The sequence below is a fragment of the Liolophura sinensis genome, chromosome 7 (assembly GCF_032854445.1).
Source record: "Liolophura sinensis isolate JHLJ2023 chromosome 7, CUHK_Ljap_v2, whole genome shotgun sequence".
Lineage (NCBI taxonomy): Eukaryota > Metazoa > Mollusca > Polyplacophora > Chitonida > Chitonidae > Liolophura > Liolophura sinensis.
Window position 1 is genome coordinate 59,086,944 of NC_088301.1, and position 27,646 is coordinate 59,114,589.

General features: G+C 36.6%; 2 protein-coding genes across 3 annotated transcripts; one reads left to right on the forward strand and one right to left on the reverse strand.

Annotated features, from left to right (window-relative positions):
• Nucleotides 1-1,158: 1,158 nt before the first annotated feature.
• LOC135469886 (myotubularin-related protein 14-like) lies at nt 1,159-18,752 on the reverse strand. Of its 2 annotated transcripts, XM_064748517.1 has the most exons (19): nt 18,563-18,752; nt 16,900-16,956; nt 16,322-16,425; nt 15,487-15,595; nt 14,970-15,045; nt 14,510-14,564; nt 13,008-13,124; nt 12,305-12,378; nt 12,020-12,090; nt 11,493-11,570; nt 11,105-11,168; nt 9,411-9,573; nt 9,064-9,100; nt 8,767-8,855; nt 8,104-8,165; nt 7,756-7,906; nt 6,170-6,340; nt 5,187-5,309; nt 1,159-4,038 (listed from the first exon to the last, which is right to left on the reverse strand). In XM_064748517.1, the coding sequence occupies exons 1-19, from the start codon at nt 18,659-18,661 to the stop codon at nt 3,855-3,857; spliced, it is 1,884 nt and encodes a 627-aa protein (XP_064604587.1). In that variant the 5' UTR covers nt 18,662-18,752; the 3' UTR covers nt 1,159-3,854. The 2 variants fall into 2 exon arrangements, with proteins under 2 accessions (XP_064604587.1, XP_064604588.1); XM_064748518.1 differs by lacking the exon at nt 5,187-5,309 and having other exon boundaries at nt 1,160-4,038.
• Nucleotides 18,753-18,939: 187 nt separating this feature from the next.
• LOC135470206 (mitochondrial tRNA-specific 2-thiouridylase 1-like) lies at nt 18,940-25,819 on the forward strand. Its single transcript, XM_064749016.1, has 8 exons — nt 18,940-19,099; nt 20,656-20,821; nt 21,925-22,091; nt 22,551-22,723; nt 23,968-24,021; nt 24,715-24,781; nt 24,952-25,052; nt 25,332-25,819. Exons 1-8 carry the CDS (start codon nt 19,009-19,011, stop codon nt 25,680-25,682), a joined length of 1,170 nt encoding a protein of 389 aa, XP_064605086.1. The 5' UTR covers nt 18,940-19,008; the 3' UTR covers nt 25,683-25,819.
• Nucleotides 25,820-27,646: the final 1,827 nt, after the last annotated feature.

The window sequence follows — 27,646 nt, forward strand, 5'->3', positions numbered from 1 at the left end:
ATTTCAGTTAAACCACGGCGGCCAGCATTATGGTGGGAGGAGTATAGGGTATAGCCCGGGGAGAAACACACAACCATCCGCATGTTGCTGAAGGACCTTCTTACGCACGGCGGAAGAGTTCATTATGCTACGCTAGCGCGCTAAATAACTGAGCCACGGAGGCCCCGATTGGCAATTGAGGTTTCTTATGTTTAACCTCTGTCACATTATACTAACACAGGGACAACCAGTCCTGTTTCCTTGCTCTAACCTTTTACTGCTGAGCGCCAATCGCGGAAGCAGCGTGTTCCATTTTTAAATATTTGGTATGACCTGACCCGGGTTTGATCCCAGGTCTCCCAACTTCGAAGCGGGCGCTTTAATCATAAAGCCACTGAAGCGGTGAATTACTAGAAAGAAGATTTTAGCGTTGGTTTGGATAATGTACATAGTCATGCTAATTAAACTGATAATGGCCTTCTCAATAGGACAAGTAGGGAAACATCACTTAAGAAAGGTTGATCCCGGGAATTTTTGTACCTGAGATGAACAAATCTTTCAGCGCTCAAGGATCACACCATATTGGTGGAAGATAACTGTTCCTTATGACGAATGTAGAGGCTGCGCAAACAGCCATGTGGTCGATCGCTTATTGTCAACAAGATCTTTACCGGCCCGGATAGCACAGTTGGTAGAGCGTCCGCTTCGGGACCTGTAGATCCAGGATCAATCCTTGGTCGAGTCACACCTAAGACTTTAAAAGAGGAAGTTGTAGCTTCCTCGCTTGGCGTTCAGCATGAAGGGGATAGTGCAACGACCGGTTGACCCGTATCAGTATAATGGCTCGGGCGGGGCGGCTTACTTGCCTTCGGTAAGTCGTCTCAGTGATGCAGCACTAAATAAAAGAGCGGTGGAAATCCGTCCTGCAACAAGGAGGCACATTACACGTGCATGCACCCTAATGATTCCTTTGTCGTCATATGACTGAAAAATTGTTGAGTACGACGTTAAACCCCAAGCACTCACTCACTCACTCAACAAGATCTTACAAGTGGTGAGGTGAGGATCCACAAATTCAATGTCCACTGTCAGTCATGAACCCACATCTTGGGTGGCCTATATTGCAACAATGTACACTGTCAGTCATGAACCCACATCTTGGGTGGCCTATATTGCAACAATGTACAAGCATCTCAACCATTTGACAAAGACCAGCTCCTGTCGTAAATTTTTTAAGAAACACAAATTATGCAGCAATGAACACTTCTTAGAATGGACAATAATTCATTTCTAAGGTGAAAATAATTCCCGGTTATATGGGTGAGGTTACATGAACAGAACAAAACAAGCATTACATACAACGGTGTTTATTTTCAGGGAATTATGTTAGCTGTGTGTCTTTTTATCTGTCGATATTTTTCCACTCCAGTGGTAAAAATGAGATGTATACAGGCTTTCAGGGTAGTGGTGAAAGACAAAAATAAAACTCTAAAATGCATGGAGACTTTTAACATTGATAAAGACTAAGTAAATGGTATCATACATACTACATCTACATGGAATATGGCATGAATGAGGAACAGATCTGCTGTAGGGCTTGTTCTTCTATTACATGTTGTCTGAGTCACCTTCACAAGGTGTTATATACCGATCTGCACGTGTTTTATTGCTTTTTTTTTACATCTGAGAAAAATCTCACAAGGGATAAAAATATGTCAAGATCGCTATATTTTTCATAAATCCTCAATGTCTAAAAAATCATTGGTATATTTAAGGCGGATGTTTGTTCATATATCATTGTTTACGTTCAACAGCTAATTTAAAAAAGAATGAAACAAATTTGTAAATTTTGAAAGGGCTTTGATTTGCTAGATAACATGTACTAGGCGCCTCCAAAAAAATTGGTCTTAACGTAAATTCCACGTAAAAAATAATAATGGTATAGTCTTCATGGAAACAAATGGTGGTCTTCCATTTCTGTGACGTGTCAGTTTAATGAAAAAGAAATTAAAAATTTAATTCTTTATTCATGACTCATTTAACATGAATTAAAGAATACACAGTAAGTTTGTTATTGTCTAAAGGGACAAAAAGTACATTGTATAAGTGTATTAATGAGTGCAGAAGATTTGGCATGAACACATTACGCGGTTAGGTCCTATTTCCACTCCTCCAAGGGACTATAAAAATGAATGTTTTCTTGAACAAAAATTACCTGCTTTTCAGGATTTTTTTGTTCAGATAGCTTGCAGATGTGTTCTGAGTAAGTTTAAGTATTTACATTGTGCTGAGAGAATGGTTGGCTCTTATGAACAAACAGTAAAATAATTTTTATATTTGATGTTTTTGTTCTTCATCACAATTCCGAAGTTTCCACTTGGCTCTGGATGATACCTACTGAGTACTCAAAAGTATATGGATAACTACATGTATACATACGCTACCACAATAAAATGAATATAATTTTAATAGTAATCTTCTAACTATACTGTATATATTGTTTTGTATACATTCTTTTTTACCTTCCCAAATGCTATGAGGTCTATGAGTATGTAAGTACTGTAGATAAGAATGTCATTTTACCAATCCAACAGAATCAAGGTGGTATTATGTAAGTAGTGTATATCGTCATGTGATTCATACCTGGTCAACTTTTAATCTAAACGCCACTGTCAACAAGTGTAGGCCCCGATTTACTATATCATCGTATGCTGTGGCTCAACATATTTCTGCTTATGAGGTAAACAGTTCCTTGTATACACAAAATAAATCAGTTCTAAACAAAAACACTATCACAGATAAAAGAGAAAACAATATCCCATTACCTTGTGGTATCTTTTTATGATGAGCGGTTTCGACCAGGCACCATATACACATGTAACTCCTATTCTTAATCCTTATGGTACACTAAATGATAATGTTGGATATAATCACCAAATATAGGGCACAGTTTCTATTTGTTACTCACAAATTGCTCACATATATGGCAATCGCACTGAACAAAACAGTTTCTCTTACAGAGCTACTTTTTTTTTTCTTCAAGAAAATATGAGTTTTCCTTGGATCAGAATGAGAATTCTTTACTTAGTCCATATCTTCCCACTGATAAACTTGGTTGAAGTTATGCACCACATCAATTAACATCGCACATGTTGACAGCCACTGGATGTACTTGGGTATCCATTGTACATTTTGAACACCTAGTTGATGCACATGTCTTAATTGAGATTTAAGGAAGTTTTGAGAGGAATGTCCACTAAATGAGTCTACATACCAAGGAATAAATATCTGTTAAACTTGCTTAATTCTTTGGCCATTATGCTACCATCAACATATCTAACTGGGTGATATACCCATAAACTAAATAGTCTAAAGCAATGATTATCTGTACCTTTCATGGAATCCTTAAATCTTTAAGTATTTATGTTAATAATCTCAGGTAATCACATCAGCCAGAGGACATAACTCATATAATACTCTCTAATAAAATATACTGTCACAAGAGGTTAAAAAAGAGAATTTAAGATGTTTATATACAAACAATGAATAAATGAATGAAGAATTGCACAAACCGGTAACCATTTAAAAAAAAAAATCTAACAAAGGAAAAACAAAAAAAGAAAACACTCTTGGTTTAGAGAAATTGAGCTTTCATCTTCATGCCCTGCCCAGATAAAATTTTTCCTTGGAATGGTCCTTTACTAAAACTGTAATACAATCATAACATCACAAATTAGTATGTTATATATCGTCCTCTTATAAATATGTTTATTAGTTTTAACAAATTCTTCATGGAAACTGATATATCACCAGGTTGGTCTTTGAAACATGTTTTATTGATTTGCTTCTGTTTGGCCACTGAAATCTGTTCATCCTCAGATAGGATTATTTCTGATTCCCACTCTTTCTGTAAAGCGATCTAGGAATGCTCCAAGTCCAGTAGATTGTGTACCATATCTAACGCTGATCTTATTGGCATATGCATTGCTAAAAAGTCTCCAAACATTATTAAGTCTCTGCCATCGCACACTGACATCTTCTTCTGTGACTTCACTGCATCTGTGAACATCACATAAATATTGGCTTTTTAAAGCTGGGGACATCAAATAAATGCTAATAAGATATGTGTTATACCCTATCAACAAATAATAATCAAAAAAGAACAGAAAATTTGAAGACTTTGTGAGAAACTTAAGTCACTAAATGCCACAAATAAATCCACAAAAGATAACTTACAATTAAAAAGAAAGGGGGCAAAAGTAGGTAAAAAAATTTATTAATGTCATATCTTCATGCATTTAAAAACTGCAAAGGCTCTGTTTGGGTTGAGTTGATGACGTGATGACTGCTGGATTTCAGCCAATGAATAATAACATAACTATTTGAGTGGTAAATACATCAGTCAAGCCATCAACAGCAACAAGGCAGATGGACTGCAAATTAGCAAGTAACAAAGCCTTAATTGTCTTCATATTTTCTCGCCCTACTTCTTGAGCTCTGTTGGAGCTGTCTACTAAAAGAAATAACGGTAATATTAAAAAGCTGTTCCTGCTGCTTAGTACACTGCGAGAAGCAAATACTGTAGAAAGAAATGCAACAATCCTGATGTAAAGTTGCAATGAAGTGAAAGAAAATAAAATTTTAGCTCTGCTGAAGCAAGTCAGGCAAATTCATAATGCTTGCAAATTATTTTGTTCAACTACATACTCTACAGAAACTGATGTTCAGATAAACATGTGAGAAAATTAAAAATAGGTAACCAAACTTTTCTCAAACACTGGGTTTGGTTGGCAACAGCCCCCCCTCCCCCCCCCCCCACCCCCATTTTTCCAACTTGTATTCCGTGTCTTTTCTCATATCATCAAATAATTTTAAAATCATTTTTGAAATGCCATCCTTGAATGGATACTGCCGAGATATACAATACGCTCAATAGTTCCACTCCCCTCCCCCCCAACCAAAAAAACACACTCCCTATTTTAACTGTAGAAGACAGAAAACAAAAATGTAATGGCACATAATGGTTAACTTATAAAATCACAGTTTCCCATAAAACTGCTGAATTTTTTATTTAGTTAATTCTGCCATTATGTCCGAGTTTAATTGTCTGATATGCATGAAGTGTTTTTTTCTGTATGTCTTTTATGACCATGGAATCTCCAGTAAGCTGATATTTATGATAATAATGCAATGTAATTGTCACTTACGAACTAGTATGGCTTGACCGTCTAGAACTAAGGTAGAGCTCTGCCAGAGAGGATGGATCACATGAGGTACCGTGTAACAATGAAAAACCACCAATACCCTCCGACCCAGAAATAATCTGCCAACTTTACAACAAAACAGAATTTTAGCAATGTTTATCCTCAACCAGAGAAAGTTACGAAGCTTTTTCTGTCTGTTGTGCAGGTATTTTTTAATACACATGTAAAATTGTAAGGGTACACTATTAAATATATTTCACCAAATAGTGTGCTTTTGTTTCACAAACATATCCGAGTCATTCCAGTTCCTCAAATGCATGGTTGGAGAAGCTCAGATTTTAGAATCAAAGGCCATACTGGATTGAAGAGTGAACTCAAGCAGCTGTTATTAGAGGCAGTTAGTAAGACATGTTAAACCAACAGTGAAGACAACACATACAAGCGACATGCGATGAAGCTGTTAAACATCCATGCTCTTATGTATAACAAAACACAAGATATTCTGAGGTTGTTAGCTATTTTCCCCAGAAGTATACATGTTTTAGTACCATACATACAGGTAATGTACAGGTGTAACTAGGAGTTTGATAACAAGTAATATTTTATTATCTGCATAGATTAACTACATGCCAAGACCTATAGACTGGTTGTGAGTTGTACATCTAAACTCTATCCATTATCACTCTATAAACAACACTGATGCAATGTTATTAGGAATAATATTCAAAATCAAGCCATATTAGGCAACCCAATTTAACAGGTTTGTTTAATATTACCATGTAATATTGCCAACAATTTTAGAGTCCATTAGTTCATTCTACCTGTAAGGACATCCTAACACAATTAAAAACAAATATTCTGAAAGAAAAAGGCCAGTTTAAGAGTATCAACCAAAAATACATGGAAAGTTACATGTATCTTGCCTTATACTAAATTTTTCGCCATTCATCTTTTCCAGGTATAATAAGAGAATTAATTGCATTTACCTGCCCGAGACAGGTGACTGTGAAGTGACGGCTTCTGTGTTTCGGATACGGTTAATTGGTACCGGCATGGGACTGGAAGAGGAGGAGCTGGATGGAGCAGAGTAATGGGCTGATAACTCTGCTGGAACTGAACCAACGTGCCCAGCTCTCTTCATGTTCAGCTTCAAGGATCTTTGAGGGTAGTTTGGACAAAAGCATGATATATATATATATATATATATATATATATATATATATATATATATATATATATATATACATAAGATGAAACACAAGAAAAAATTCAGGTGAACCCAAAACATATCCCAGTATATTACTACTTTTCTTTATTTAGCAGATATACGGTAGATACTGGTAAACTGGTTACCATGGCAACTGCAGAAAGGTGTGAGAAATCTTCACCCTATGTCCATGAATCCACCAAAAGTTAAAGTTGTAGTCTGTTTCCATAAATAAAACTGACAGCTGTGGTCGAAGCCAAAGATTCTTGGGTACAGTGTTAAACACCAATAACATAAATAAATGTATATTTACACTGTATATATACTGGCAATCTGTTTACCATAACAACAACAGAAACAGACAAATGTGAGATCAGACACATCCTCTGTTTCTATGTATCCACCTAAAACTAAATCAGTACACTTAAAACAATTTTTTTTTTTCAGACATACCTTGAAGTACTTATTATTCGCTGGAATCTATTTTCGCGGATTTTCTCCCAAGAAATGTTCGCGTATTTAAGAGAATACTTAAAAACAGATCTTAAAATTTTCCAAGATAGAATATGGCCAGAATTATTCAACCACGTAAACCAGGTATTGTCATGGGTGGATCTAATCCTCCTTTGTTTCCTGTGGTGTCCCTAATCCTCGTGATCTGGATCAGAGATTAAAACAATGGGGGATGGATTATCACTATGTGAGATTACTTTCGCACCTACTGTGAGCAGTACTCAAACAGGTGTCACTTCTTTTCGAATCAGTCACTCATTCTTTATCAAGCAACAGGGTAAGTTTTGCATTGTTTTCCATTTTAATCGTCCTCTGTAGCAGGTCAGAAGCCGCAAAAATTGCCGTAGCTGTCAAATGGCCATTGTGTTGTTGCACACACTTAACAGTTTGTTAGAAGCTCAATCATTAGACATTCATCAGAAGCCAACAAGTGCTGGTATCTACTCTTCTTTCACTTAACAGGCATAGCGAAGACTGATCAAACTAAAGACGATTAAACTCCCACTTTGTTTTATACCCACCAAGCCTTAGCACCAGAGTTTGTATATATCTAAGCCATAACTTCCCCTCCCTGGTGTTTAAAAATTTAGCTGGCAACTCCCTTCACCCTGGCAAAGGTTTCACTTCATTAAAACTATTATCTGTAGTTTATGATTCAATACTGGATATTTTTTTCACTGGAATTATTTTTCACGGTAAATTATTGACAGCGAAATCTGCAAAAATTAGTTCCACGTGAATATTAAGTACCTCACAGTATTCACCTGAATGACAGACATATAACAAGTGGAGCAAAAACTGATAATATTTTGGCACCAGAGGTGAGAGAGAAAGTAAATTTAGATATCGTACCCATTTGTTAAGGCTGGCTCTATATTAGTTGGGGTGATTCCAAGGGAGCCAGTATCGAGCCCCATGCTGCCCCCAGTGTCTATTCCACTGCTCCCACTGTTTAGACTGCTGTTGCTACTTGTATGACTGCTGATCACATGGCTGTCAGAGTCTGGAAATAAACAGAGATATGAACATAAAATAACTACAGAATATGACACTGGCTTTTTCCAGGGCTGGGTGGTCTACTAGCTTGTAAAATTAACTTGATCTTCCAGCCACTGAGCAATACCAGTCTGGATCTCAAAGTCAAGGTATTACCAAATAAGTACTGGTTATCATTCTGCACAACAAAGTATGAAATCTTACCAAGCAAGATGCCATCTATGTGACAGTCTGTCTCTGAAATATTTGATGCCTGAGATCCTTTCCTATCAAAAATAAAACAAGGGTTCACATTGTAAATGTGAACTGTATGTATGTATGTATGCTTGGGGTTTAACGTTGTACTTCACAATGTTTCAGTCATATGACGACGAGGAGTCATTAGATGCATGTACATATACTGTGTCTTCTTGTGGCGGGGGGAGTCCATGTCGGCAAAGTGCTGCCGTCACTGAAGTATCATGCAGAGGACACAAGATATGACACCAGGCCAACAAGTCATGTTTCCTTGCTCTAACCTCTCAGTGCTGGATGCCAAGTGGGGCAGCAGCAAGAACAGTTTTTAAAAACATGCATTGTAAACACACCATCTACAAAACCACAGTAGAAATTTGTGTAGTCAATCCTAGTGATTAACATTATATTAAACCCTTAGCATCAGTTAATCAGATAGGGAAGCTAAAATGGTAATTCTTATTGAAAAACTTAAGTTTATATTATATTTTAATAAATTTCCCTTGACATAACCACTACATTTCAGATCATTTTGTTTCTACCATAATGAGTGAAACAACTTACCCTACTTATTTTCCTGGAAAAGTTCAAGCCAATATATTACAATGCATGCAGTTTGAAATTTCTGCTTACCGTTGCTTCATGTTTGGTGTTGGAGTTCTCTTAAGTGAGAACTCCTCAGATGCAATGAATTTCAAAAAATGGAAACAGAAATAGAGAATCTGTAACAGATAAAAAGATGAACAAATCCAGATATAATACACTTGTGTTATACACAAGAATACTTACAAACATCCTATGCCATCTTTCAAACTACTTCCATGAAATCTATCACAACTGTTGCACTTACATTTAGATTAAATGTAAATATGTTCTAAATTAATGAATAAATGCTTGACAATGTTGATATTGATGAAGTCTGAGTTGTACCTCTTCTCCCTTTTGCAATCTATCTGTCAAATCATGACTGAAAAAAAAGAGAATAGAACCACGGTTAATGAATGCTTCAATATATTTGAAAAAAACTTCCCTTGACCTTCAACTTTTTAAAGAGAACAAAGACAACAAAGATTGAAAAAAGTAAACAATATGTAAAATATAAAGACCACATTATCTACATGTACTGAAACACTATGATTACAATATTCAGTGAAGAAAAATACATCAGAAGTGCATCAAAAAATAAAAAAAAATAATAAGAAAATCCTCGAGCTCCTTTTCATTGTATAAACATGGATGCTTCAGCAATGTATTATAATGTTATTTATAATATTTACCCAAACAGAAACCAGTCGTAAGCAATGGTGAGGTATAAAATCTCAGTGGCTGAGAGGGACTTGTGTATTAATCCATCTGCCCACAGACTCAGCCTCAGCAGAGACACAAACATGGGGGTGCGGTCCCACCCAGAGATACAGTGTACCAACACACCCTGATTACCTGAAACAGAAACAAGTCAAGAGCCTCAGCAGAGACACAAACATGGGGGTGCGGTCCCACCCAGAGATACAGTGTACCAACACACCCTGATTACCTGAAACAGAAACAAGTCAAGAGCCTCAGCAGAGACACAAACATGGGGGTGCGGTCCCACCCAGAGATACAGTGTACCAACACACCCTGATTACCTGAAACAGAAACAAGTCAAGAGCCTCAGCAGAGACACAAACATGGGGGTACGGTCCCACCCAGAGATACAGTGTACCAACACACCCTGATTACCTGAAACAGAAACAAGTCAAGAGCCTCAGCAGAGACACAAACATGGGGGTGCGGTCCCACCCAGAGATACAGTGTACCAATACACCCTCATTACGTGAAACAGAAACAAGTCACAAGCCTCAGCAGAGACACAAACATGGGGGTGCGGTCCCACCCAGAGATACAGTGTACCAATACACCCTCATTACCTGAAACAGAAACAAGTCACAAGCCTCAGCAGAGACACAAACATTGGGGTGCGGTCCCACCCAAAGATACAGTGTACCAACACACCCTGATTACCTGAAACAGAAACAAGTCATAAGCCTCAGCAGAGACACAAACATGGGGGTGTGGTCCCACCCACAGATACAGTGTACCAATACACCCTGATTACCTGAAACAGAAACAAGTCACAAGCCTCAGCAGAGACACAAACATGGGATGCGGTCCCACCCAGAGATACAGTGTACCAACACACCCTGATTACCTGAAACAGAAACAAGTCACAAGCCTCAGCAGAGACACAAACATGGGGGTACGGTCCCACCCAGAGATACAGTGTACCAACACACCCTGATTACCTGAAACAGAAACAAGTCAAGAGCCTCAGCAGAGACACAAACATGGGGGTGTGGTCCCACCCAGAGATACAGTGTACCAACACACCCTGATTACCTGAAACAGAAACAAGTCACAAGCCTCAGCAGAGACACAAACATGGGGGTGCGGACCCACCCAGAGATACAGTGTACCAACACACCCTGATTACCTGAAACAGAAACAAGTCACAAGCCTCAGCAGAGACACAAACATGGGGGTGTGGTCCCACCCAGAGATACAGTGTACCAACACACCCTGATTACCTGAAACAGAAACAAGTCAAGAGCCTCAGCAGAGACACAAACATGGGGGTACGGTCCCACCCAGAGATACAGTGTACCAACACACCCTGATTACCTGAAACAGAAACAAGTCAAGAGCCTCAGCAGAGACACAAACATGGGGGAGCGGTCCCACCCAGAGATACAGTGTACCAATACACCCTGATTACATGAAATGGAAACAAGTCACAAGGCTAGTATATTTTCTTTGTCTGACTGAACATTTGTATTCATAAACATTACACTGGCTAAAACTCAGTACATCATCAATTCAGCATTACCTTAAAATTCTTTATGTCAATATTTTCTAATTTATTTGTCATAGATTAAAACACATACATCCCAGGAAAATATTCTTTACATCTTAAACACAATGTCAGACTTACCTTCATGAAGAAGATGTAACAACAGCTTCACATAATTCTGTGTTAATTTCAACAGGTTCCAGTTCTGCCAAACAAGAAGACAAACCATGGTGTGTGTACATTTTGAAGATTCCGTGTGAATTTCCTTAAATATAAATCTTAAATACAATGCACTTGAGTTCTTCTTTTCAAAACTGTTATGAATTACTTTTTACATGCCAAAAAAAAATACACAGGAATGTCAATTTCCTTTAAACATTACATGTTGTGCAGACGCAAATATTACCCCAACAATAATCAGGCGATACACACTAGTCTTTTCTAGTATTAACATCCATGCAGTTTTTATTAATCGATCATAACAATACATTAAGGTTTACAACAAAAGGAGTAATGAACTCAGTCCTACCTTATACTTGTTCCAGTCAACTCCCAGCTTTTCCATAAGGGGTATAGGTGGGATGTCAAGACATGCATCAACATAACCCTGTTGACAAAGGCAAGAAAAGTATAAACATTTCTTTAATTAGTCCTACTTCTTTCTTAACAATGAACTGTCCTGGTTTTATTTCTCACTTTACCTACCTGAATGGTATACCTGTGATATAGCAAAAAATTATGAAAACAAAAAAATGCATCTGATGAGTTGTAGAGATTAAAAATATAATTAACACTAAAAATTGTGAGAAAAAAAACTCACATCGTTTGTGTGCCCTTGAATGGCGTTAGTATGCCAAATATGTGTGATGTAACACTAGTACTCCAGTTTAGAAGCGCAATGTTGGCTACATTGGATTTGATTCACGTTTTTTGACAGGAAAACTGCTTTTTTGCCCAGGAATGTTGAAAATAGTAGGTACTGCTTCAACCATCGTCAGATTCTTTTACCGAAAACCAAACCTCAGCAGGTATCTTACAAACTTATAACATGCTTACCTGGCTCCAATCGAAAAGAACATGATCTGTTTCATAACCACTATCTTTCCACTTTCTGAAGAATTCACAGCCTATTGAATGAAAGCAAGACTATGAACAAATATTTAACGATAGTAAGAAACAACAATGAAATACAAATAAAATGCAAAAGCAACGAGACACTGAAATTCTTGTCACATTAATCTGTCATATGATGCACGAACATAAGAAAAGACCAAGTTAAAAATACACATGTATGTGAAAAGATGTTCTATTATCTGTATAATTACTTTCAGTATCACAAACCTGGGTATGGAACTGAAAAGATGTCAAAATCATTATATCGTTGCTCCTTGTCCACTTTTTCTGAGGACGTTATACTGAAACAACAAACATTTAAAACATATGTAAAATCAAGTCTACTTAGTTAAAATCATCTTTTTTCTGATCACAGCTACTAGCTGGCTACTGACAAACCGCCGGATGACCCCAGACCATCCACTGACTGACCATAAACAAACCACTGGCTGGAGGTACTGCTGAACACAGCCAAACCATAGCTGGGTACTGGCTGACAAACCATTGGCTGGCTACTGGATGACCACTGACAAACTACTGACTTACACACCATTGGCTGGCTACTGGATGACCACAGACAAACTACTGACTGACAAACCATTGGCTGGCTACTGGCTGACCATAGACAAACTACTGACTGACAAACTATTGGCTGTCTACTGGCTGACCACAGACAAATCACTGACTGGCTTCTGGCTCACAAGAAAAAAAACAAATAGCTGGCTACCAGTTCACCACTGACTCGTTATTAAAATGGTCCTATAGCTTGGTTGTTATTTGTGGTGGTTAAGATACAGGTGGATCTTAATTAAACTGTGATAAGATATTATACCCATTCCTACAAAGTGAAAATAATACTCCACTTGCATTCAATAAAAATGTAAGTTTTAGAAAAAGAACTCTTTTCATTTTGATATTCAGAAGAACTCACTTCATGCCAAATTTGACTTTCTTTTTCTCTACCATTAGATCACATATGTATCCCACATTAAGGGTCTTTAGAAGCTGTATATCTTGGCCTCTCACACGGTTGTACAGCTGCCAATCACTGTCAAGAAAACAATATACCATTTATTACATATAGCACTCACAGCATGATGGTATTGTACTCTATTTCACCTATACTGTGATATGTAAACAAACATCCACTTTAAGCATCACATAAAGGCTTTCAAACAATTGCTTTTGAAGGAATGTTAGACTTTTATTCCTATAAGAACACAGATCTTATATTTCACATGACATAGACTATGCTTGGTTCCAAATACTTGTAACAGGGATGGTTTTATCCTCAAAAAAAAACAAAAGAAATAAAATGCCTTTTTTACTTCTTCTTTTACTGCTAAGTATCAGCCTAGCGAGAAAAATTTAGCAATATAGACCTACATATCTATGGTATACTTAAAATCATGAAATAAAAACAATCAAAACAAAAATGATGAGGTCAAAACCAATTTTTGTCGGTTTGTGGCAATAATTGCGCAGTTATCAAGTGGATATTTTACTGTTGGGTTTCAAAAATTTCAACTTTTGTCAATTTGTCATCTTTTGCAATTTGCAATTTTATGATTCCGAATAATTTGTATTACATCATATAAATCCATGTTGTACTTATAAAACAGAAATTACACAGAAACTTAAACAAATAAATTAGGATTTTTTTATTCTTTTTTGTATTTGAAAAGAATATTTTTCTTGTTTTGGCTCAAATGTCTAAATAATCTGTATTTTCAAACACACCTGTTACAGCGAAAACATAAAACTGCATACGGTGCCTGTAAACTGACTCAAAATGCATGCTTTTTGGCATGCGTGAGGTGTTACTGTGAATCACAGTAAGCTATAACCAGTCGGCCCTGATAAATAATTTCATCACACCAATCAAATAAATAAATAAATATTAGTTTGACATCAAAGAAAGACAGTTTTACAATATTGTTTTGAAAACGTTTGTGTACAGAGTTTAGGAGAAGAAACCTGTTGAACCCGAGTGCCTGACAGGGATCCATTTTGAAGGCAAGTTTTATAGGACAAAGAAGTCACACTATATGTAATTCTCGTCAACAAATATTTAACATAGGGTTTTTAGACTGTCAAACATGTTTTATTAGTTACATGGTTATTAAGATGATGGGGTATTTTGTCCGAATTTCTGATTTTTCTTTAAAATGTTACTTTTTAGGCCAACACTTAAATCTTTCTGATAAAAAATATTAATCCAACTCTTACATGTCAATTTAAGGTAGAAGAATCAATAATTATCAATCACACATGGCAATCAAGATTATTTCACTTATACCAAGTGTGTATAGCTGCTGTGTGATGGGTAAGCCAGGGAAGGCCCTCTATAATGTAACAATGAGGTGACGGCAGAGCCAGGAAGGGTCCTATAGTATAACTGTGGTGTACTTGTAAGGTTAATCTAAATCTTACTTCTGCATGTCCTGACTTGTCCCTGGTTGGGCAGGGCCACTGTTTGAATCGGGACCTGTAACCAATGCATTATAGAAATACCTTATGTACACAAGAGTTACACTGTTACAACATTTTGATAACAGTGGCCTACTGATCATGACCTGGGACTGATGTAACAGATCGGTTAATTTAATCCCAGTCATGACCTAGTAACACAGGTCACGCCCTTTATCAAATTCACAAGTGGACTACATTTGGCATTGTTCTGATTTCCTCTCGACACTGACAATAAAATATCGTAATATCTTTCACTATAACCAAGACTTCCATTTCACTATGATTTGCATGCAATAATATACTGATTCACTTGCAATAATATTTACACAATTTGCAGTCAACTATTTTGTTACGTTCCACATTTTTCAGATCTTTTAAGCAGTGACCTAAAAGGGTGTTCTGACCTGGACTTATCACTTACTTGCGAAGAAGAAATCTAGGCCAGATCGTCCGTATATCTCTGCCCCTGAAGACAAAGTGGCCGACCTACATATGTGCTGGTTAAAAACATAAAGAAGCTGGATATAGCAGATGACTCTTCAATGTTGAATTCGTTTTGTTGTGATCATTACTTCGCAATGCAATATAAATACTGGCTTATAATAGGAGGCCAAAAGTATATTCCATTAGAATGATATATGTACACATATAGATCCTTAGCTTATACGGACATCATGACATTACATGTAGGTTATCAAAATACCATTATTTGATGTTTACCTTCTGATTTCTTTAAAGATACAGGATTCATACCTTCTCTCAACTTAAATCCAAAGGTAAAATCTTTAAATATACACATGTATGTCTTTCTTTGTATGAGTAAAATTGAAACTTGACTGAATCACCATTTAAAAGTTATCATGAATAAAGAAATTCATGAGCATCCATAATACTGCTCTGGTGTATATTTGCATATTATAAGAATGTGGGGTCATTACCTTTCCTTCAAACAGAATCACAGGAATAACACATCTTGCTCTACATCGTGCTCTTCTAGCTTGCTTTAGAAGATCTCCAATTTTATTCATGTCATAAAGATTTTCAACTCTGAAAATACAAAAGTCGCCATTAACATTCCTTTCTAACTGTTTATTCCAACTTTAAAGGGACAGATTGCGGAAAGGATTTCAGAATTTTCGAGTTGGTTCAGGTAAATACAAAATGAGTTTAATCGACTCCTAATTAATCAATTAACAAAAATTATAAAGGGAAATCCATCACTGGTCTAAACTGTCCGCCCTACGAAATAACACACAAACGATGCAATGCACTGATCGCTTGTGACTTGCACATGTAAGCAATATGATAGACTGAAAGCACATACGATCTTCCTTTCTATTCATAATGTGTTATAACGAATTTGTAATTGCCAATAATCTGTACAGCAGAACAGAAGTTACATGGTAGGCGTCATAATTACAACACAATATGGTGTCTGAGTCAAAGTTTGCTGAACATTTTCTGTCGTCTAGAAGACAAGGGGAGTCAGTCATCCGCCATGTTCCTAACTACAGTGACTTGAGTGAGTTGATGGCTGAAGTGAAACCCTGAACACGTGATTGTTCACTCAAAGTCAGATGATACATGTCAGTGCACACCAGGAAGTCTCATCTTTATGCAGATGACGTCTAAAATAACAGCACAATTTTTTTTCAAGCTGCAACGAACAAAAAAGCTGGAATCATACTCTTCCAATGTACTGTCAATAATACTTAACCCAGAAGATCAATTTTCTTATTACTTTATGTAAATCAGAAAATCAAATGGACTTACCCATCTTGGCCAGTCCTTTTGGATGTTATTGGTCGTTCGTATTCTAAAACGACAAGTTTGGTAGGATATGTGCCACAAAGCTCGCCATTTGTGTTGTTGATTATCTAAAAATAAAGTTCTCATATTTCACAATCTCAAAGCCGTTTGAATCCAGGTATATAAACATGGTGTTAATTACCTTTCTGTATAATATAAGAGACAGAGAGTTTTAATATGCCCTAATCTTGTTTTAGATCAGAATATATTAATCTTCATCATTAGTTCAACTCAACTTTAACAAGGGAACCACTGACTGCTTGTGTTTGGAAAAGGCTGCACTGAATGCAATGTATGCAATGCAGTGTATTACTTCACATTATTGACTGATCATATTTACTCAGACACACACTGAGATTTATTTCTTTCTTCTGATTTCCTTAAAAATGTGCAACTGACAGTATGTATTTATTACTGTCATTTATTAATAAGCAACTGTACATGTATCAAAAATGGGTTCATGTATTTGTAAAATTCTGTAAGATAAAATCTTCATATAAGTACACAGGTTAGAGTATTTCACTAATGAGCTTGACACATACTGCAAATTCATAGTCCCTTCCAAAGAGGTCCAAACACTTTTGGATGATGCCATCAGTCTGCAACAGGGAAAATACAAACATGTATTTAAGTGACATTAACATGATGATATTGGGTATATGTATATGTACATGCAAATGTAAATCACAGCAATGTTTAATCAGTTACACAATCCTGTAAATAATATTGAAGTTGGTGCAGGACATGACAAATCCTTCAGCTATTCACATTATGAAAGATGTTACATTATTTACATGTACATGGTATTTTTGTTCTGTACTAACAGTTGGCGCCACCCCGTCAGAATACTAACTGGTACAGGACATGGTTCTGCTGCTTACTCCAGGAGTATCACCTACATCAAGTACAGAAGCGGCTAGTAACTGCTGTGCATACAACATATATGGTACTATAATCCCACTGAATTATTTGTCCATGCAAAATGCATCACATGAAAATTCATGTTGGGTTATTTAAATTTTATTAAATTTCGTCAACATATATCTATTGCACTAAATTGCTGGTACTTATCATGATGATGATGGTGAAATCATGATTATGAGGAAGTTTAGCATGTAACACCAATTTACCACAGGTGCACCACTTGTAAACTCCATGTAACATTTAAACACTCCAGAAAAATTAAATTTAAAACAAGACTGGTAATGTCATTTACAGTCAAAAAATAAATTGAACTACACAGTGTGTTATACAAGTATATGTATGAAACAGGAGTTCTTCTTACTGTATGGACAAGATAAGACTTCTCCTGTGTGGCTTAACTATAGGGTATGATGGCAACAAATTTGACCACTGAGCATGTTTTCGCACATTGGAGAAGTGTTATCTCATAGGGACATGTTATAATACAATTTCTATGAAGTTCATATGTGCCCTAACTAAAACATTACATTTCTAAACAATACCTTAGTGGTCAAATACTGGCACTTAAAATGATACCAACAGAAGTACAATGCAAATACACATATAAGTAAATTCATTTATTTATTTCATTGGCGTTTTACGCCGTACTCAAGAATATTTCACTTATACAACCATAGCCAGCATTATGGTGGGAGGAAACCAGACAGAGCCCGAGGGAAACCCACAACCATCCTCAGGTTGCTGGAAGATCTTCCCTTGCACTGCTGGATAGGAAACATACATGTAAATGAGCGTGCTTAAATTATGTCCATCATGCACATATTCATTACAAGGTGAATCTGATCCCAAAGGATCATGTTTTTTCTAACTTGACAATGACCAACAAACCAGCCAGTGCATCCACATAACCAAGTAATGAAGTTGTCATATTGTCAGCTTGCTAGTTTGTGTCACTGCAGCATCAATATAAACAAATTTCTAATACTGTTACACTTTGAGAGGCATGCTGGCATGCAATACCTGGGACCAATATAACAGATCTATTATATTATAGTCTCAGGCAATACACATCTTAGGAAACACCTAAAACTTATAGATGTGATACATGTATGAGCTTGAACATCATGGTAGACTCATGACAACAGTCATACGGTGGTCCATCCAGATGAGCTTTACGTGATCCTATGACATGGGTAACAAAGCCCATGCGATCACCGCGTCCCTAATAATAATGAATATCAAAACTAACTTTGCGAAAACATTAAAAGCTAAATCTTTCACCTTCCGGTCACTTTCCTTTGCCCTAAAAGGTGCCTTCACAAAAATGTCAAGCAAATGGTGTATATCTTCTGGACGAGTTTCTGCACGATGGCGTGCCATTGTGATCCGTGTTGTCAGGACTCCATAAATACTCAGAGCGCACTTATTTAAAACATCTCCCTGTCAAAAGTTAAATCCGTGAAGCTTTTCGTTTCATTTCCACCCTGTCACATGCTCAAATGATCAAACCAAAGCTGTTTATAAAATACAATTTCATTGGACTATTTTTCAAGAGTAGAGAGTTTTACCCAATGAAATAGCTTAGCACAATTTAGATTGTTTTTAGCGGAAGTGCTAACCACGTGAGGTTTGTTAGGGACGTACGTTACACTAGGACACACAGTGAAAGCAGACGACAGTTTTCGTGGTGAAAAAATAAACAACGAAATGTTAGATTTCCAACGGATATGGCATTGATGAGTGGTATACGACGAATTGTTTGTGGAATTTCGGGCGGAGTTGACAGTGCTGTAGCGGCATTTCTTTTAAAGCAATCTGGTAAGTCCGATGATGAGTCGACATTGACAGTGTCAGTGGTCAATGTGAATGTTCTGCTTAGCCTTGCTGACGTCTCTTAAAACCTGACGCTGATAGACGTCCATTGATATCCTGTTGCACGTTGGTCTGTTATCTATAATGGCATTTCTGACAGTAACCCCCCCCCCCCCACCCCCCCCCCCCCCCCCCACACACACACACACATGTATAATCTATATATGTGAATAATCTGTTGAGCTATGTATCATGTGTCTTGTGGTAATATATAGCCACAGGCCGGATGTCGATTCTACAGATCTGGTTATAGTATGGTATTATGTGGACTGTATAGATAAAAGATAAGATCGGAAACAATATGTCACCGAGTCTAGAATAATAGAAATAAGCAAGTTACTGTCCATTTTTCATTCATCTATACTTTTTGGGGTCCAGCAAGACTTATGCTGCCAATGACAATAGTTTGTCGTTGATCGAGAATGTGGAAAGATTCCATCAGAACCACATAAGTTTGTGGAAACATCACTTGGACATTTACATGTCATCACATTTACCTGTCATCACATTTACCTGAACGCATAACTCTTTTTATTCTCTTTAGTCTATCCCTTAATATCGCCTATGTCATATTATAGAATAAAATATACAGAAGGCATTGGTGCTTTGTCCAGATAAATCATTCTTAAATCTACATATTGACAGTGTGATACTTGGAGGACATCACAAAGTACAGATGAGTATAAAACTATCAGCAAAATGCTTTAGCCTGGGTGAAACTTTGGTTTCTACAATATGACTGGGCCCATAGGATTGATACAACCTGCATGGGTCTGTGGTGTAGCTCTGTAGGGCTGTGATTATATGTTAGTCTTATGGCCAATTCAGTTGCCATGTAATTGAAATTATGACATTTGTTGTCACAAATTCGTTGGTTTGTTGATAAGCTTTGTACACAATTCATTTTCCATTAGTGTACTTCTGTTGTATCTGTGTCATTGCACGTTTATTTAATTTGTGACAAATCAGCAGTACTGTGATTGGATAAATTGAACATTTTTCTGCATCTTCCTTCACACCGATTGTGGTAGCTAGAATGTGAAATAAGAACATATTGTGGATGCCTCAGTAACAAATCCTTGTATGTAATATTCTATACCCAAGGAAACCAAATGGCTTACAAATTATGTATAAATGACTGAAACAAACAAAGTTATGAATTACACGACAGTGAGTGTGTAGATTATGGGTTACCATAACTGTCAGCTTGAAGACACTGATGTAGAAAGATGCACAATGGTATTTTATGCTTTCATACATCTTTGTAAATGTATATATTCATCATCATATATAATACCTAAGATGTATATGATATCTTTATTTCTAAACACGCTGCACAACAGTTACATGTAAATCTGACATATACCGAGCAAATATCAAGGGCAATCAAGGTATGTATCATAATGCCAGCCTTTGTGGTACTGTTGCATTTTTTATCATAAATGTCATAAATGAGTAAAGTGTGGATTCACTGATAACAAAGTATTTGAATACTTTAACAGGGCATGAAGTTCACGGCTTGTACATGAGAAATTGGGATGTCAGTGATGAGGCAGGGCGATGTACTGCAGATCAAGATGTTGAGGATGCAAAGTTTGTGTGTCGTCAGCTCCAAATTCCATTTCATGACGTTAATTTTGTTAAAGAGTACTGGAATGATGTTTTTAGGTGAGGAGTGGCCGAGCTGTTACTTTTTTGTTTCCGATTTCAATGGAATAAATTGCCAGTAATTGAAGAGATTTCAGGGTAATTACATGTATAATTATGACGTTGCCATGTTTTAAGATCTTTTAAAATGGCAGGTTACCTAAAGTTGTTAGTGTGGAAATGCACAATTTTTGAGTTATATCAGTGTGACAACAAAGGAACTCCTCATGTTGCAGGTGTACTGCATAGTAAGTCTACTCGCCTCTCTTTTAACATTGCAGCTTTCCTGTTAAGAAGTATATTTGCACTGTTAGAAATCCAAGCCCATAGTTCAGATGAATTACTTGATTACTGTATTTCACCTAGAAGTGTGCAGCTAACACTTAAGTTTTTTTCTGTAAGACGTAGGAATCAATCAGAATCAATCAAAATGTGTAACTTGAAAATGCTAAACGGACAGTAGTTTTCTATATTCATATTACTATGACATGTTACAAAGGGATTTGTTTCTGTTGTTATAACTTCATCAAAATGTGTGATCAAAAGTATTAAAATTTAAATTGATAAAAAGGTTGTGTTGTTTGATTACAAAGGACTTGTATACAGCATATTGCGTTAAAACAGGACATCAATGACAATGTTGTAATTGGCAAATGGTGACACCTACCCGCCCTTGTCAGTTTATCTCACTTTGGGTTTTACTCCATCTGTTCATGTAAATGCGTAAATAGTAACAAATTACACTTGTCCTAGCACCATAGCTTAAGCAGAATTAGACAAAAAATAATTACATTGATGTTAGTTGCACTTTACTACATGTCATTGGTCTAACACATGACATTACACTCCAAGGGCCAAGTGTGCCTTGTGACCTAGCGGTTAGGTCACAATGACTTAGGAGCCTTTCATCAACGCGGTTTCTGTGAATTCTGGGGATAGTTGTGGGTATCCCCTGCGCTGAACCCCGCTTCCTTTCATCATAACACTGGCCTCCGCCGTATAAGTGAAATATTCTTGAGTATGGTCCAATGAACACCAATTGAATAAATAAACAAAGAGGCAATAATACACTTGACCACATGTAACAAACTTGATCATCTGCTTTACATTCTTTCCTTTTTCAGTTATCTTATCCATGAGTATGAAAATGGTAGAACTCCAAATCCTGATATCTTATGCAACAAACATATCAAGTTTGATGCATTCCTGGAATATGCATGTTCTGAATTGAAAAGCGATGCAATAGCAACTGGACATTATGCCAGGCGAAGCAACATGGATGCTGATGGAGGTAATTTCTCAGTTACTATTGAATAAGTTGCTATATGTTTGTTTTTTCATTTTTGTACCTTATGTACATCAGTATATAAGCAGCCCTGAATATTTTTTATCATTAAAAATGTCAGTATATTTACAGTGTGATTGACCAAAGTGTGGTAATCTGAGCATTGTGGTTTATCATACAGCATACAGTTGGGCCAGGTACTGGTTGGCTGAGCATACCACTGCTTGAGATATCATGTTGCAAGGAGACATCATCATGATGGAAAGAAAATTATCTTGAAATTCATTTAAGATCCAAATGCGAAAAGAACAGTGTACTACATTTCGATTTAGTGAAAAAGAAGTTCTCCAGAAAAATTATATTTACTCAGGAAAGACGAAAGTAACTGATTAAATACGTGCGTGAAGAGTAGATTTATATTATATTACACAAGTAGTTCAAGGTTAAAATGTGTTATGGTTTTAGGTGTTAAACTACTGAAAGCCGAGGACACTGTGAAGGACCAGACATTATTCCTGAGCCAAATATCACAAGATGCTCTTCGCAAGACTTTGTTTCCAGTTGGAGGCCTGGCCAAGAGTGCTGTGAAGGCAATAGCAGTTGATGCTGGCTTGAAAAAAATTGCAAGAAAGAAAGAGGTACAATATTCTACCCCGCTGTTAGTTGTGGGCAGTGTGCAAATATACATATTAAATAGACATGACCTTTCAAACAACATCAGGTGTGTCACACAACACACTGGCCTGTATGTTAAACTCCCAGATTAATATCATTTCATACTGTTTATTTTCAGAAATAAAAGAATTTTTATTTATTTACTAGTTAGATTTGCTTTTATAGTTTATATAAAGGTGAACTGTCTTTTGTCTGGGTGTTTGTTGTGTAACCTGATTACACCTAACCTTATTTCTTACGTCGTTAAATCCCTTGAATGCTGCACATTCTCAGAATTGGACTTGGTAAGAAACAAGGTTCAGCAGTAAAACGAAAAACACCGCTACTGCAATGTTTAACTGTTAACCATATATAAGCAATGAAGACCGAAAAAACAGTTTTTGAGCTTCACGATGCAAATCTCTTTGCGTGTATTGTCAGGTTGGATTTTCAGGCATTTATAATTTCATAACAAGCACTCTTTTTGATGTTGATCACTTTGACTTACATGTAAAATGTATTTTTATAATGTGTGTATTATTTACCAATGTACTTTATGCATAGTTGAGTCAGTTGTCGAAAGTTTTGGAAATGACGTCATAGATGAACTTAAAAGCGAACATTGGTGGAGCTTAGCTCCCCTAAATGGACTTTTTCCCCCTCAGAGATCTTTTGACAGCCATCAGGATTTAGGACAGGAAGACCTCAGTTTAAGGAGGATATACCAGAAAAAAAATTGCTACATCCACATCGAGTCAAATATTTAAAAAATTTTTAGAATGGCTAAAATAGTTATCTTTCACAAAATATTAACCTCATCTGTGAATGTGTTGCCATTCAAAATCAGAAGCAAAGGTCCTATAATTTATAAAGCAGGGTGTAGTACATTTTTTTTAGACATTCGTGAGTCTGATTTTTATTGAATGGCAATAATTTGAACTATTGGTAAATATAGAAAATTTGTTTTGATGACTTTGGATATTTTGCCAAGAATCTCCGGGATAGCCTCTCCAAAGCCATTAATGTACATGTAGTACTTATTTTATTCAGTTTTTTCCACAAAGCAGACACATTTACCTGGAATGCAGGAGATGCCTCCAGTGCTTCAAGTTTGGATTGTGCAGGTACTAATTTTTGTTTGGAAAAATCACCCTGAAAATTTTAGCAGCTATGTTTTATGGTTATATAAGTACCAGAAATCTGTCATAGATACATCTTGTCTTTGCAGAGTATGGGAATATGTTTCATTGGATCTCGGAATTTCCACAGCTTTATTGAAGAGGTAATCCTAAAAAAGGAAAGAAAAAAATGCATATGTGTCATCAGTCTTTACTTATTCACCAAAAGTTGTCTTTATATCATTGACATCTGAATTACTTCTACAGTTAAACATGTTTTAGTGATGAAAACATTTGCATTCTTTGTAGTTCATCTGTCTAGACTTTGATAGAGCGTCCGCTTCGGGACCGGTAGATCCAGGATCAATCCTTGATCGAGTCACACCTAAGACTTTAAAAGAGGAAGTTGTAACTTCCTCGCTTGGCGCTCAGCATGAAGGGGATAGTGCAACGACTGGTTGACCCGTATCAGTATAATGGCTCGGGCGGGGCGGCTTACTTGCCTTCGGTAAGTCGTCTCAGTGAAGCAGCACTAAATAAAAGAGCGGTGGAAATCCGTCCTGCAACAAGGAGGCACATTACACGTGCATGCACCCTAATGATTCCTTCGTCGTCATATGACTGAAAAATTGTTGAGTACGACGTTAAACCCCAAGCACTCACTCACTCACTCTAGACTTTGACCCAATTTCTTCCCACCACAGTACTGGCTACTATCGTATAGGTGAAATATTCTTGAGTACGATGTAAAACACCTATCAGATAAATAAATAAATCTACATTGTGTCAGATTATATTGTTCTTGTGTTGGAAACTATTTTGGATTGATAACTCTGAGCTTCTCTTTTAATTGGCAGTATTTAGAGCCCAGGCCAGCCAAATTCATAGACATTGAAGATGGACGTATTGTGGGATTTCACAAAGGTAAGTTTTGTTAAGAAGAAAAAAAAACATATCAGGATTTTGTAGTGTGATGAAATTATTTACATCATAAAATTACACTGTAAGATCAATAACCATTTCCTTATCAAATGCTGTCTCTACAAGGTACTATTATTAATAATTTTGTGATTTTTCTTATTGATTTTGTGCAGGTATACACTATTGGACTCTTGGACAAGCATGCCACATACCAGGCCAGAAGCAGCGGTATTTTGTTGCTGATAAAAATATTCAGACTCACGATATTCTTGTGGTGAGGCAATTTTTGCTATACCATTTCACACTTTCTTTTACTTTTCAATGACTACAGAAACTAGTCATTTTTTTTAGCACTTAGTTCTTGACTTGCCATAAAACATAAAGTTTTTGTAACAAATTTCAATATACTTTTACATTCATACGATTTTGTGTATCTTTAGTACTGAACGACAGGATACATTTTGAACAGAATTAAATGTTTTGATTACCGTTTTAATGTGTCTGTATTGTTGACGGAAAATTTTTTAAAAGAAGTTGCTTTTATTGATGCTAGGCCCCGGGGACAAATCACCCAGCGCTGTTCACAGATTCCTTTATGACAGGTGCCCCTCATTGGATACATAAGGCTCCTCCTGATCTCCAGAACCTTGGCACTGTTACCTTGGATTTTAGGTTCCAGCACAAGCATCCTTTGATACCATGTACCATATCAAGGATGAGTGCACTCTGTGACTCTTTTCATGTGACTCTGTCTCAGCCAATGAGAGCCATTACCCCGGGACAGTTTGCTGTATTTTACAGTGATGAGGAATGTCTGGGCAGTGCACAGATAGAAACTCTTGGGCCTTCACTCTACAGTCTTAATTTTAAAGATGAAGTTTTATTACCGAAAGTATTTTCATAATGATATAAAAATGAAGACTTTTAAATCAGTTTAAATACTGATTTTTTGTATTTAGGCTAAAAACATTATGCAGCAGCATCAAACAAATCAATGCCTGGCACATATATTCTATTTATTTATTTATTTATTTTTGATTAGTGTTTTACACTATACTCAAGAATATTTCACTTATGAAACGGCGACCCATATCATGGTTTGAGGAAGCCGGGCAGAATCTGGGGAAACAAACTACCATCTGCAGCTTGTTGACGTACCTTCTCACGTACGGGCTGAGAAACAACCAGCATAAGCTGGACTCAGAGTGACTACATTGGTGGGAATCTCCTAGGACATTGTGCTGTGTGGGCTTGCTACCCACCCTGGCCCCTGTATTTTACATTGGTGTATACTTTATCTATGTTGAATAAAGTTGTATTCATTATTTTCTTCAGGCACAATATGGTGAGCACAGTATTTAGAGAAAAAATTACTGAACCTGTTTTTTTGTATGCAGGCTTGGCTATTTAAGATAGAAAAAAAAGATCCTTGCTTGTCAGCAATCATTTAATATTGTGTCTGATTTTACCTGACTTGGATTATGTCATTTCTTTTATCAATTGATTTTAGCTATCAAAACATATTAGTCTACTTGGTTATGAATTACTGGTAGCAACAAGCAGAAACTACCATTGGAGCCTGTGATGGCAGAGTGGTTAAAACATTTGTTTTTTAATAGCTAGGACATAACGTAATAGTTTGCATAATGATAAATGTTCATCACATGTGGAAAGTCTGTCATTAACTTGCCAAAGGTCAAACAATCATCAGTCATGTACACATTCACATTTCCATAAATGACGTATTCCATCAATTTTACAGTCTCATAACTCACATTGCCAGTGTCATCAATCAAATGCTTTGTTGCATTGATGAACTATTAATCACACTCCCTGTTCTCCATCAGCAACGTACCATGTTTCATCACTTACATTCTCAGTTCCATCAATCAGAGTTCCTGTTCCATTGATTTACTCTCTTTAATTATTCCATTGATCAATTGCAGTTCCATCAGTCAAACTCCCAATTCCATCAATACCAATCTCGGTTCAATCAATCAGAATTCAGGTTACATTGAACACAGTCGCTATTCTATCAATCACAGTCTCTTTATCAACAATCACAATCCCATCCCATCAACCTCAATCCAGGTTCCATCAATCACCATCATGGTTCCATCAATCACACTCCCAGTTCCATCAAATACAATTCCAGTTTCAGTTCTGGTTTTGTTGATCACAATCAAGGTTCCATCAATCACAGTCCTGGTTCCATCAATCACAATCATGGTACTGCCAATCAAAATACCTGTTCCACCAGTCACAATGCCGATACCATAAGTCACACTCCATGCAGGTTTCATTAGTCACACACCTTTTCGCAGCCTTTTCGGATCTTTGCAAGGTGTTTATTCAAGCAAATTCTGAAGGCATTATTCTGTGTTCACTGATGAAATTATACTTTTTGTGAAACCCTGCAATTGGGTAATCCAACCAATTTAGTTTTGTCTCCAAAATCAAGTAAAAATGTACATAAATTGCACTGATAGTTGCTCTTTAGGTTGAGGAATTAGGGTAGCTACAAAGTCCATCAATCACACTCCTTATTCCATTAATTACAGGTTGTTTTCCATTAATCATGCTAATACATCTTGATCCATATTTCGCTGATCAGACATCTTGTTTCATTGATTACACTCCTTATATTCCCTTGATCATACTCCCTTGTCAACCAATCACATTCCCTCTTCCATCAATTATACTGTTCTATTTAACACACTGTTTTATTCAGGACGTTTCTTTCCATCAATCACACCCCCTGTTTATCAGATATACTCCCTGTTCCATTAATTACAATGTTTCATCCTGCACACTCCATTCCATCAATTACACTTCAATGTTCCATAAAATCACATTTGCTGTTACATT